Below are 13,461 nucleotides of genomic sequence, written 5' to 3' on the forward strand. Positions count from 1 at the left end.
CCTTATTTGTGCCCAGGTCTCTATCTGCACTATCTTCCCCTCCTATAAAATGAATACCCTCCCCCCCAATTCCTAGTTTAACCCTTGTCAGGCTGCATAATTTTACAACCTTAACAGGCTGCATAGGTACAATTGTACCTTCACATATACCTCCACTGTGGGAAGACTTTACTTGGTTTCAGAAACTAAAGTTCATTCAGCTACAAATGTTATGCTGATATCTATTGTTCAGTGTTGTTACTGGTCACTTATGTTGCTGTCAATTAAGTTAATTCAAACTGGGAGTGGCTTCTACTTGTCTTCCTGCCTCCCTCCTCTCATTAGCCATTTTGCTGTTCATCTCATTGCTGTGAGCACACATTTCTAGGCTTGTGAAGTCTTCAATTTCTTGGAAACGAAGGTAGGAAAGTCTCACAGCATCTAACAGCCAGTTATACCTTTATTCTCATTATGTGGGGACAGAACAGTCAAATTGTCTTTCAGCCTGGACTTGGCTTACATATATTTTGTATGAAACTTATCACTATAGGTATAATTTTTATACGAAAAATGGATAATAATTAGTATCTACATATTGTTTTACGATGTTTTATTTATATTCAGCACAAAATACGAAGCCAAAATTCATCTAGCAAGTCATCATGAGTGATAGTAATGCTGGATCTAGTTTCCGCCATAATCCAAGAAAACGTGTTTGCAGGTTAGTATAATTTTGTGAAAAGCCAATAATGTAGTATTTCGGAAAATTATTTATTTTACATTTTTTCATATTTACAGATTTACGTCTGACGAAATAATGCGAATGCTAGAAGAATCTGATTCTGAGCATGAGGATGAACCATATGTTCCATCTGATGATGAAAACTATGTACCACAAGTGGATGTTACTGAAGAAGATTCAGACATTGAACAAGAAATGGTCATAGAGCATGAAAATGAATACGAATCAGACGAAAGTGTTGAGGATGATTCTGTGCCTCAAAGTGCAGGCGACATTTGGACTGCTAAGGATGAAACTCAATGGTGCAGTAATCCACTGCCAAATGCACAAACAAAATCTCGTAATGTCCTACGACAAAGAGGTGGCCCTGCAGCAATCAGCAACCTATATACAGCAAAAGAGCTATTCAAGTCCATCATGACTCCCGAGATGTGTGACATCATATTACGGGAAACGAATCGAAAGGCCAAGAGAGTTTGTGATGCTTACAACAACGAACTGGTACAACGTTTTCCTGATTCTTCCAAACGGCCACCACAAAAAACATTCAAGCAATTTACTGAAACTGAACTTCATGCATTTTTGGGCATACTGATTGCTGCTGGTGTGCACAGAGCCAACAAAGAGAATCTGGAGGAAATGTGGAATGTTGCTGCTCTGCCTCTTATACGTGCAGCCATGTCTCGTGACCGCTTCAAGATGATACTCAGATTTATCAGGTTTGACAACGAAAATACACGTGCAGAACGTGTGCAAACAGATAAAGCTGCACCAATACGGGACATCTGGACAATGCTGAACAGTAATCTGGAGAGAGCCTACAAGCCATATCATTGTATCACCGTCGACGAGCAATTATTTCCATTTAGAGGTCATACTAAATTTACCCAGTATATACCTTCAAAACCAGCTAAATATGGCATAAAGATTTTCTGGGCTTGTGACTCATCAAATGCCTACCCTTTACAAGGTCAGCTCTACACTGGGAAACCAACTGATGGTCCTCGACAAGTAAACATTGGAGAACGAACAGTATTGGACCTAGTGAGCTCGTATAAAGGCTCTGGAAGAAATGTCACCACCGATAACTTCTTTACAACCATGGAACTAGCTAAGGTATTGAACTCCTGGAACATGACACTAGTTGGTACAGTGAGAAAAAACAAAAGGTTCCTACCTAACAACATGCAGCCTGCCAAAGAAAGGCCTGTATACTCGACAAATTTTGCCTACAATCATGATGCAACAGTCTGTTCATATGTACCAAAGAAGAACAAATCAGTCGTGCTTCTATCATCTATGCACATGACGGGAGAAGTTGAAGAGACACTAGCAGCCAAGCCAGAGATAATAAAATACTACAACATAACAAAAGGTGGCGTTGATGTTATGGATAAAATGTTGGGAGAGTACACTGTGAAACGACGAACATCACGTTGGACTTTGGCATTTTTCTACAATATGATTGATGTCAGTGGGTTAGCATCCTACATCATCTACAGAGAACACAATCCAAGCTTCAGGGCAAAGGATCAACGAAGAAAGTTCCTGAAAGATCTCGCAAATCAGCTGTGTATGATTGCAATTGAAGATCGTAGTACAAACAAAATGATAATGAGAAACCATTTTCTTCGAGGTGCAGTAGAAATGGTGCTTGGACGATGCATTGTGGTAGCATCGCAGCCAGCAGCTGGCCCCAAAATACCTCATGGTAGTCGTGGACCCTCCCCTGTTGTTGGTAGTTGCTATGTCTGCAGAGACCTGAGGCGAAAACAACGCAAGACTAGAAAGTCTTGTGTGGTTTGTGTGAAACCCATTTGCGATGAACACTCTGTAGCAAAGCCAACATGCATTACTTGCAAAGAAAATCAATAAAAAAAAGTTTCTTACATTTTCTTTTATAATGTAAATGAACAGTTTTTTACTTGTTTATAATAGTTAAATAGCATTATCATTAAAAAAAAATTTATGCTTTTTCCCTTGCATTATCTTCATTCAAAATATATGAGGTACATTTGTACCTATGCAGCTTGTTATGGATGCAAAAAGATCTCGACCCCTTATCTCGGAAGCGGGTGGAGATATTTTATTGAAATTTGGCCAATATATTCTGGACCAAAAATGTAGAGATGTCACGAAATTTCAGCCCTCTACGTCTTTTCAAAAAAAAGTTATTGCAATTTTAAAACGGAATAGTTACAATTGTACCTATTCAGCCGGATAAGGGTTAAACACTCCTCCAACCTTCTAGCCATTCTCTCCCCCAGCACAGCTGCACCCTCCCCATTGAGGTGCAGCCCGTCCCTAGCGTAGAGCCTGTAGCCAACTGAGAAGTCGGCCCAGTTCTGCAGGAACCCAAACCCCTCTTTCCTACACCAATTCTTGAGCCACTTATTAACCTCCCTAATCTCCCGTTGCCTCTCTGGCGTGGCACGTGGTACCGGCAGTATTTCGGAAAATACCACGTTGGAGGTCCTTGCTTTCAGCTTGCAGCCTAATTCCCTGAAATCATCTTTAAGGACCTTCCAACTTAACCAGGTGAAAGCTTATTTGGAAAACAAGCTGTTGACTGGGAGTATAGTCTGTTTCCTCAACACAAAATCAGGGATGGATATCTACCCTGTGCATTGGAAAAGAAAGAGGAGCTGTAGTCTGAGTGCAACAAGCAGAAGTTGTGGATGACGATGTTGATCCTGACACTGAAAAGATACTACCTGAGTATGGGCTCTGGCTAACAGTAAGAAAAGCGTGAGGAGAGCGAGCGAGAGGATAACTTGGAGCTTGCTTTGATTGCTGGCTGGCTTACCTTTCCTAAATAATCAGGTGATGTCACTTCATGTGTAGATGGTGGTTCCTTATGGAGCTGGAACAACCACGACTTATTTTATTTTTATTGCAGATGCTTCGGACTACCAAAGGATCTTCTTTGGACAAAATGCTAAATTACTACCACGTATACAGCTCTGGCAAAAATTAAAAGACCACTGCAAAATGTTCAGTTTTTCTGATTTTTCTCTTCATAGATTTATTTTTAAGTAAAATAAATGTAAATTGCTCATTTATTCTATAAACCTCTGAAAACCTGTCTCCGAAGTTCCAAGCAATACATTTTGTATTATTTTCTGGAAAGGAAAAATTGTCAAAATTAAAAAAAATAACCAGTGCTTTCAGACCTCAAGTAATGCAAAGAAAACAAGTTCAAAATTATATAGAAACTACAATACTAATATTGTAACTCAGGAAGAGTTCAGAAATCAATAATTTGTGGAATAACCATGATATTTAATCACAGCTTTCATGCGTCTTGGCATGCTTTCCACCTGTCCTTCACACTGCTTCTGTCACAAAAATTTAAGCAGTTCTTCTTTGTTTGATGGCTTGTGACTATACATCATCCTCTTGATTACATTCCAGAGGTTTTCAATGGGGTTCAGGTCTGGAGATTGGGCTGCCCATGACAGGGTTTTGATGTGGTGCTTTCTTAATTTTTGCCAGAGCTGTATATGAGATTCACTTTTTGTATTGAAGAACTGAAATAAATTCACTTTTTGATGATATTCTTACTGTACATATTCTACTTATACATATTTAAATATATATATGAAAAGTTTGACAACCTGAAACAAATATGCAATTACAGCATGTAGTATAGTAGTAGGGTATGCAGTTGCTAAATTAGACTATTAAAACTGATATTTTAAAATGAAAATGTGGCCTTCCTTTAAAAAATGTAAAGGGAACCTGTGAAATCTTAAAATGGTCAGCTATCATCCTTTATACTGGCTGTGATAGTCCCCCCGATTGGCTGAACTATACCATGTAATGTGATAGTTGTAAAACATTATGGGGAAGCCCGCCTGTCAGTGACTGGGGTCATTAGTCTTCTGTCTTTTTGATGAAAAGATAAATAAATAAAATAACAGAGAGAAAAAAAAACAAATCTTGATATATACTTACCTTGTAATGTCTTCACATCCTGTTTTGTCCAGATGTGTCCAGATCCCAGAATTCCAAGTCACAGAAGTTCACCGACCTCCATATTGGGACACCCAAGTAATGGGTGTCTCAATATGGAAACTGCTGGTGGTACCAGCCTCTTGCGCAGTACCACCAGCGGAACACCGTCACACCACACACACACATACACACACTGTATATGCCGTAAGCACCACACACACACAAACACACACTGTATATGCCTTATGCACCACACACACTATATACACTGTATGCACCACACACACACACAAACACACACTGTATACGCCATACGCACCACACACACATATTGCATATGCCATACGCAGCCTCTTGTGCAGTTGAGTCGCCCGTCAGGGCAGTGGGGTACTCGGTTCCGGGTCCGATACTGAAAGGGATGTGTCACAGTGGAGGTGACCCGGTCCATGGCCCTGGGCACTCATGTTAAAGGGAAAGTCTTTTTAAAGGGGTTTTTGAAATTAAAAAAGTTTGTGACGCCACCTGTGGTATTCAGTCAGGGATGACCAGCGCTGCTTAAAGGGGTCCTCTGGGGTGATGTTATGGCAGCCAGATGATATAACTTCTCACGGCTGAAGTAGGACCCCAGGGCTCCTTGTGAATAGATGGAAGATGGTGAGTGGTGCAGTAAAGAACGAAGGACGCAGTTGTGCAGTTTTTTACCTGGTTTACTGATGGAAGCAAGCAGCCACAGTCCAGGGCACCAGATTACAGGTACAGGCAGGGTCCAGCCGGCTTGGAAGCAAGTTCAAAGTTCAGCTTTACCAGGTGGAGTTAAAAGCCTTCCTTATAGTGCAGTGTTTATAGTCCCTTACTGCCTATGTCTTCTTAGCAAGGTCCTCTCAGTTATCTCTGTCCTTTATTGAAGTGGGTCACAAACCCGTATAACTGGTCACTCGAGCCATTTTACAGGGTCTCTATCATGACCCGGGCTCTATATGTCACTGTGTCTCCTGGGTAATAGGGTGGACAGGTTGCATGTAGTCTAACTGTCCTACCGGTTTCTGCTGTGCCTCCTATAGTATGACACAACCTCGGTCTTCTGGTTACCGGTATCTGCACTCTATTAGGGAGGTAGCCCAGTCACAGCTATTCTCCCTTGTTGTCACTCTCCTGTGCTTCTCTCTCCGGCACGATAGCTAAAGGCTGTTCTTCATTCTGTATCTCGCTATCTAGGAGCTACAGCACCTCAGGCTGTACGGCCCCTCACCCGTCCTTCTGCCTCAGACTGCTCCAGTCTACTGTCCGGCACCAACTGACCAACTCTTCCTAACTGCCTAGCAACTGCCTAGCAACTAACTCCTCCTCCCAACCAGAGAGAGCAGCTCCCCTGAAGTCGGGTGTAGAGCTCCCCCTTCTGGCCTGGAGTCAGAACGGTGTTGTATAGGCTTTGTGGTTACCTGATAAAAGGAATCGTTCATCACTTCTAAGCGTGACATCACTCTCCACATGAGGATGGCAATGTCACTGTGACAATCAGGACTCTGGGGTGTCACTCAGTACCACCAGTGGAACACAATCGCGAACACGCCGCCGCCGGGATCAGCTGAATGATCCACTGAATGTGGAATTATATACTTAACAAAAAAGTGTGAAACAACTGAAATTATGTCTTATATTCTAGGTTCTTCAAAGTAGCCACATTTTACTTTGATGACTGCTTTGCACACTCTTGGCATTCTCTTGATGAGCTTCAACTGGTAGTCAACCGGAATGGTCTTCCAACAATCTTGAAGGAGTTCCCAGAGATGATTAGCACTTGTTGGCCCTTTTGCCTTTACTCTGAGCTCACCCCAAACCATCTCGATTGAGTTCAGGTCTGGTGACTGTGGAAGCCAGGCCATCATAGTCATGAAAATACAGAAAAATCTTTAAATGAGAAGGTGTTTCCAAACTTTTGATCTGTACTGTATTACATATATATATATAGTATATCCTTTACAGATCACTACTCAGCAAAACACTGGATCCATCATTCAGAATAGGTGCTAGTCATAGCTCACTTCATCCTCTTCATCATAATGCACTTTGCCCAGATCACAGCATGTCCAGAAAACACTTCTAGACGCTCTATGAAGTCAGAGACATTATATTACTGCTTATGCTCTTGTGGCTGAAAAAAATAGCAAATGTGGGTCTAGTATAAGATTAGTGACCTGGATGATAATTCAAGATTTTTTATTTTTACGATATTTTTCATGAAAAGCAGAAAAAAAACTTTAAAAAAAATCTGATAATACATTTCCTTTAAACTGAAGTTGTAATAATAGTGTCCTACCAGTGAAATGTGCAATTAGGTTTACCTCTTCTAACATCATAGAATCAGTGACTTACATAAGGTGGGATCAGCAACCAACTTGAAACTACACAACAAGCATGGTAAATATAATTATGATCACAGAGTCTTTCCTGGACTTTCTATTACAAATTTTGAGTTGACTTCAGCCAGTTCACCCTAGCCAAAAAGGACAGTTCTAGGACAATAATATTAATTTAAATGCAGATCATACAGACCTAACTTTAATGTTCCTTCAGGAAATGAATCCGTTTATAGTATTGGATGGCTCAGCATAACATTTACATGAATAGGAGATGTAGAGCAAGGTTAGATTTAGCAATAATGTCGTCTTGTACACAACAACCATGCACCCCGCACCCTTTGGCTCTATGACATTTTAGACATTGCCATTTAGGGACTGAGCTGCCATGAAACATTCAGAGAGAGGCTTGTGAAAATGTGAACATGGAAAAGCTCTGCAAAATATTGATTTGCTGCCTCACTTCAACGGCAAAACCTCTTAGTCTAGCATTAGCCACGCTCTAATTCCTAGAGTTCTGGGCTTTCCTCACCTCCCTTTCTGGAGTAAGCTCTCATCTTTATGTAGTCTACATGAAACTTTGCATTGATAATGCAAATTTTAGTTGCAAAGTGACAAGTTTGGTTTAATTGATGCGATCAGTATTTTTTTGCAAGTGTAGTGTATGACCATTCAAGGGTATCAAAATTTAGACTAATATTTTAGGCCTTTTCCAAATGTTTGTTAGCTTTCTGTTGATTCTTGCGATATAACATACTACAGATCAAAGATTTGATTCTTAGATGCAGTTTTTAACAAAACCAATTGTGTTGGAAGAATAAATTTTTGCAAGACGTTAAATACAATTTTAGGCTTTATTCCGATGTCCGTCTTTCATGTACCTACAATACTGAATGGTGTCCTTCACATGTCCATGATTTTCCAAGGACTGAGTGGTCCATGAAAAACCAAGTAGACAAATCCAATTTTGATCTGGATGTCATATCAAAATCGACAATGCAAATCTATGGGTCTATGGAAAAATTCAACAACATTCTGATGCCATCCAAGTGGGGTCCAATGTTCACTGACTATTACTTAGGAAAAGAGTAAATTTCTATTTTCACGTTTGAGATAAACTGATGTCGGTCAATTTTGCTCGTATGTGAAAAAAACTGACGCCTGAATAAGGTCTTACATAGAGAGAAGTACATCTGCTTAGTGACAGGGAAATCACTGACAAGACACCACTTATAGTTGTTCAAGAGATATAAACCTTACAATTTCTGACCGGGAAAGTGGGCAGCACTGTGAACTCTAACCGCCAATGCTTGATGACCAAACAATGTTATCCTGCAGACCGGAAGGAAAAATATAATTGGCAATGTCTATCATATGCACCTGGTCTTGAAGTGGGAGCTATCTATCTATCTATCTATCTATCTATCTATCTATCTATCTATCTATCTATCTATCTATCTATCTACCTTTCTACTACAGAAGACAGTATCTGACCACAACACAACCACCCACTCTAGTAATAATAATATTAACAAGATAACCTTGTATTAATGAGTATTCTAGCTCTCTCCACATCAATGCATCCAAGGTCCTTTGCAACATTACACTGTAAATCAACTCTAAACAAGCAAATAGAAACTAGGAAACAAGGATTGTCTGTATGCTGTCTCTAACATCATGTCCTCCCTCTATCTGAAACTAAATCTCTCCAAAACTGAATTTCTTGTGTTACTCCCCTCTACTAACCTCACTCTACCTAACATCGAAATAACCCTGCAGGGTTCAACCATAACTCCCAAGCAGCATGCCCGCTGTCTTGGGGTGATATTCGACACCGAACTTTCCTTTACTCCCTATATTCGATCACTCACTCGCTCTTGTCACCTGCATTTCAAAAACATCTCAAGAATCCGACCTTTTATCATCTTTGAAACTGCTAAGACTCTTACTGTCGCTCTTATTCATTCTCGTCTGGACTACTGCAACTCTCTTCTGTTCGGGCTCCCTCTTACCAAACTTTCACCTCTCCAATCCATCTTGAATGAGGCAGCCAGGGTCATATTTCTGTCAAGCCGCTTCACCGATGCCTCCATGTTGTGCCAGTCATTACACTGACTACTAGTGTTGAGCGATACCTTCCGATATCGGGAAATATCGGGATCGGATTGGATCGGCCGATATCCAAAAAATATCGGATATCGCCAATACCGATAAAGGAAACCAATGCAAGTCAATGGGACACAAATATCGAACTGAAAATAAGCCCTTTCTTTCCTTGTACATCCTGTTTTGGAGGGGGGAAGAGTAGGGGCGGTGCGTGGGCGGAGACTGCGTGTCTGTGTGGGACTGTGGGGGTCTGTGCGGGCCTGCCGGGGGTCTGTACGGGCCTCTCGGGGGTCTGTGCTGGCTGCTGGGGGTCTGTGCAGGCCTGGCGGGGGTCTGTACGGGCCTCTTGGGGGTCTGTGTGGCCTGCCGGGGGTCAGTGTGGCCTGCCGGGGGTCTGAATGGGCCTCTCGGGGGTCTGTGCGGCCTGCTGGGGGTCTGTACTGGCATCTCGGGGGTCTGTGCGGCCTGCCTTGGGTCTGTGCGGGCCTGCCGGGGCCTGTGTGAGCCTCTCGGGGGTCAATGCCGGCCTGCTGGGGGTCTGTACGGGCCTCTCGGGGGTCTTTGTGCTTGTGTGCAGGCATCGTCCGATGGGACTAAAAGTCATTCTATAAATGAACTAAGACTAACATCCTCCGTAATCCAAACCTTGCACCTCCGTCTCCAAGACTTCTCTCGTGCTGCACCAGCTGTCTGGAATGCACTTCCCCAGACGATCAGGCTGATACCTAGCCCCGACCTATTCAAGAGCGCTTTGAAAACCCATCTCTTCAAACAAGCCTACCACATCAACTACTCAGTAAGCTAACTTTGCCCTGTTCCCTCCTTCCAAATATTATTCTGAATCTGCACCCTACTATTCATTTGTCTCCACACCCTCTATGTACATGATAACTGCACTTGATACTTGACTATTGCACTTAAACACAAGGGCTGATGACCGGATCATGCAGCTTTATATGAAAATCCCTATTTACTATAATTGTCAGACCTGAAATAACAAGAACTTTTCACCTATTGTGTCCCCCCATTTCCTTGTAGATTGTAAGCTTGCAAGCATGGACCTCACTCCCAATGTCACTGTTTAAATTGTTTTAACTTGTAATGAATTTATTGTCTGTACATGTCCCCGCTTAACCCCTTTCTGACATCTGACGTACTATCCCGTCGAGGTGGTATGGGCCCTGTAACGGGGTCTACCAAGCTGGGGTACCTCTTTCAGTACCACCCCGTGTTTCAGGAGGTCCACTCTGCTTTTGCTGGATTCTGAATGAAGGACGCTGGCTGGAATTCCTTGATTACGTGAGAGCATATAAAAGCTGACTGCTACTCCACGTATTTCCAGTCTAAAAGAACACACTTTATTTACAGCACACAGAATATATAACACAGATACACAGGGCAGGCCAATAGAAAAAGCAGGCCAGACATACATTACAATAGTCGCAGGGGGCCAGAGCCTGCTGATATTTACTGTGGGAATTACAAAGGTGGGGGAGGACAAAAAGGGAATATCGTGTCCCCTCTGCCCATTGGCGCAGCCTGTGGACTGATGCATTTCACATGGAACCTATTATACATAATATATACTGCATAACATATTCTTGGTGCTGGGGGTTCTGTAACAGGCCAGTATGACCACCGATGGGATATGACGTCATTACCGATCAGCCGCGCGGCCGCGGGGGAAGTGCGGCTGATCGGGGCCGTGTGTCAGCTGACTATCGTAGCTGACATCCGGCACTATGTGCCAGGAGCGGTCACGGACCGCTACTCACACATTAACCCGTGGCACACTGCGATCAAAGATGATCGCAGCGTTCCGGTGGCACAGGGAAGCATCGCGCATGGAGGGGCTCCCTGCGTGTTTCCCTGAGACCCTCGGAGCAACGCAATGTGATCGCTTTGTTCCGAGGGTCTCCTACCTTCTGTGTCATGCAGGGAGGTGGCTTGCAAGCGCCGGCAAGCCTCCTGCAGTGCCTGTCTGATCTCTGATCTGACACAGTGCACTACAAAGCATCATATCAGTGATCTGACACTATAGCATAATGTCCCCCCCTGGGGTAATGTAAAAAAGTAAGAATTTTTTTTTTACATGTGATATATATATATATATATATATATATATATATATATATATAGCTCCAATAAATACATTTCTTTATCTAAATAAAAAAAAACAAAAGTACACATATTTAGTATTGCTGCGTCCGTAACGACCCGACCTATAAAACTGTCCCACTAGTTAACCCCTTCAGTGAACACAGTAAAAAAACGGGAAAAAGCATCACTTTATTATCATACCACCGAACAAAAAGTAGAATAACAAGTGATCAAAAAGACAGATATAAATAACAATGGTACCGCTGAAAACGTCATCTCATCCTGCAAAAATAAGCCACCATACAGCATCATCAACGAAAAAATAAAAAAGTTATAGTCCTCATAAAAAAATGATATAAATGACGAATCGCTGTAAATTTTAAATAACGTACTTCAGGGGTGTCAAACTGCATTCCTCGAGGGCCGCAAACCATGCATGTTTTCAAGATTTCCTTAGCATTGCACAAGGTGCTGCAATCATTATGTGTGTAGGTGATTAAATTATCAACTGTGCAGTACAAGGAAATCCTGAAAACATGACCTGTTTGCAGCCCTCGAGGAATGCAGTTTGACACCCTTGACGTATTTATTTCCATTTTCCCATTAGGGTTATGGTTAGGGCTGGGGCTAAAGTTAGGGTTAGGTTTAGGGTTGGGGTTAGGGTTGGGGTTAGGGTTGGGGTTGGGGCTAAAGTTAGCGTTAGGGTTGGGGCTAAAGTCAGGGATTCAGGCTAAAATTAGGGTTAGGGTTGGGGCTAAAGTTAGGGTTTGGATTACATTTACGGATGGGATTAGGGTTGGGATTAGGGTTAGAGGTGTGGTTAGGGTTATGGTTGGGATTAAGGTTAGGGGTGTGTTTGGGTTAGGGTTTCAGTTAGAATTGGGGGGTTTCCACTGTTTAGGCACATCATGGGCTCCCCAAACGCGACTTGGCGTCCGATCTCAATTCCAGACAATTCTGCTTTGAAAACGTAAAACACTGCTCCTTCCCTTCCGAGCTCTCACGTGCGCCCAAACAGGGGTTTACCCCAACGTATGGGGTATCAGCATACTCAGGACAAATTGGACAACAACTTTTGGGGTCCAATTTCTCCTGTTACTCTGGGTAAAATACAAAACCGGGGGCTAAAAAATAGGTTTTTTGTAAAAAAAATGATTTTTTATTTTCACGGCTGTGTTATAAACTGTAGTGAAACACTTGAGGGTTCCAAATTCTCACAACACATCTAGATAAGTTCCTTGGGGATTCTAGGTTACAATATGGGGTCACTTGTGGGGGTTTTCTACTGTTTAGGTACATCAGGGGCTCTGCAAATGCAACATGACACCTGCAGAGCAATCCATCTAAGTCTGCATTCCAAACGGCGCCCCTTCGCTTCCAAGCTCTGCCATGCGCCCAAACTGTGGTTCCCCCCACATATGGGGAATCAGCGTACTCGGGACAAATTGGACAACAGGTTTTGGGGTCAAATTTCTCATGTTACCCTTGGGAAAATACAAAACTGGGGGCTAAAAAGTAATTTGTGTGAAAAAAATGATTTTTTTAATTTTCACGGCTCTGCGTTATAAACTGTAGTGAAACACTTGGGGTTGCAAAGTTCTCACAACACATCTAGATAAGTTCCTTGGGGGGTCTAGTTACCAATATTGGGTCACTTATAGGGGATTTCAACTGTTCAGGTACATCAGGAGCTCTGCAAATGCAACGTGACGCCTCCAGACCAATACATCTAAGTCTGCATTCCAAACGGTGCGTCTTCCCTTCCGAGCTCTGCCATGCGCCCAAACAGTGGTTCTTCTCAACATATGGGGTATCAGCATACTCAGGACAAATTTTACAACAGCTTTTTGGATCCAATTTCTTCTGTTACCCTTGGGGAAATAAAAATTTGAGGGTGAAAAGATTTTTGTGAAAAAATATGATCTTTTATTTTTACGAGTCAAATGGCGCTCCTTCCGAGCTCTGCCTACCTTGAGATGTGCAGTTTTTACAATGGTGTCACACTTGGGTATTTTCTATCATATAGACTCAACGTGACTTCAAATGTGATGTGGTCCCTAAAAAAATGGTGTTGTAAAAATGAGAAATTGCTGGTCAAATTTTAACCCTTATAACTCCCTAACAAAAATAAATTTTGGTTCCAAAATTGTTCTGATGTATAGTAGACATGTTGGAAATGTTACTTGTTACGTATTTTGGGTGACATATCTTGGTGATTTA

The 13,461-nt window shown here is 42.2% G+C and overlaps 1 protein-coding gene across 1 annotated transcript; it reads left to right on the plus strand.

Moving 5' to 3' along the window:
• The first annotated feature begins 600 nt into the window (after positions 1–600).
• LOC138647248 (piggyBac transposable element-derived protein 4-like) lies at positions 601–2,697 on the plus strand. The gene is made up of 2 exons (XM_069736143.1): positions 601–700; positions 778–2,697. The coding sequence occupies exons 1-2, from the start codon at positions 642–644 to the stop codon at positions 2,594–2,596; spliced, it is 1,878 nt and encodes a 625-aa protein (XP_069592244.1). The 5' UTR covers positions 601–641; the 3' UTR covers positions 2,597–2,697.
• The last annotated feature ends 10,764 nt before the right edge of the window (positions 2,698–13,461 follow it).

Source organism: Ranitomeya imitator, chromosome 8, assembly GCF_032444005.1.
Source record: "Ranitomeya imitator isolate aRanImi1 chromosome 8, aRanImi1.pri, whole genome shotgun sequence".
NCBI classification, from domain to species: domain Eukaryota; kingdom Metazoa; phylum Chordata; class Amphibia; order Anura; family Dendrobatidae; genus Ranitomeya; species Ranitomeya imitator.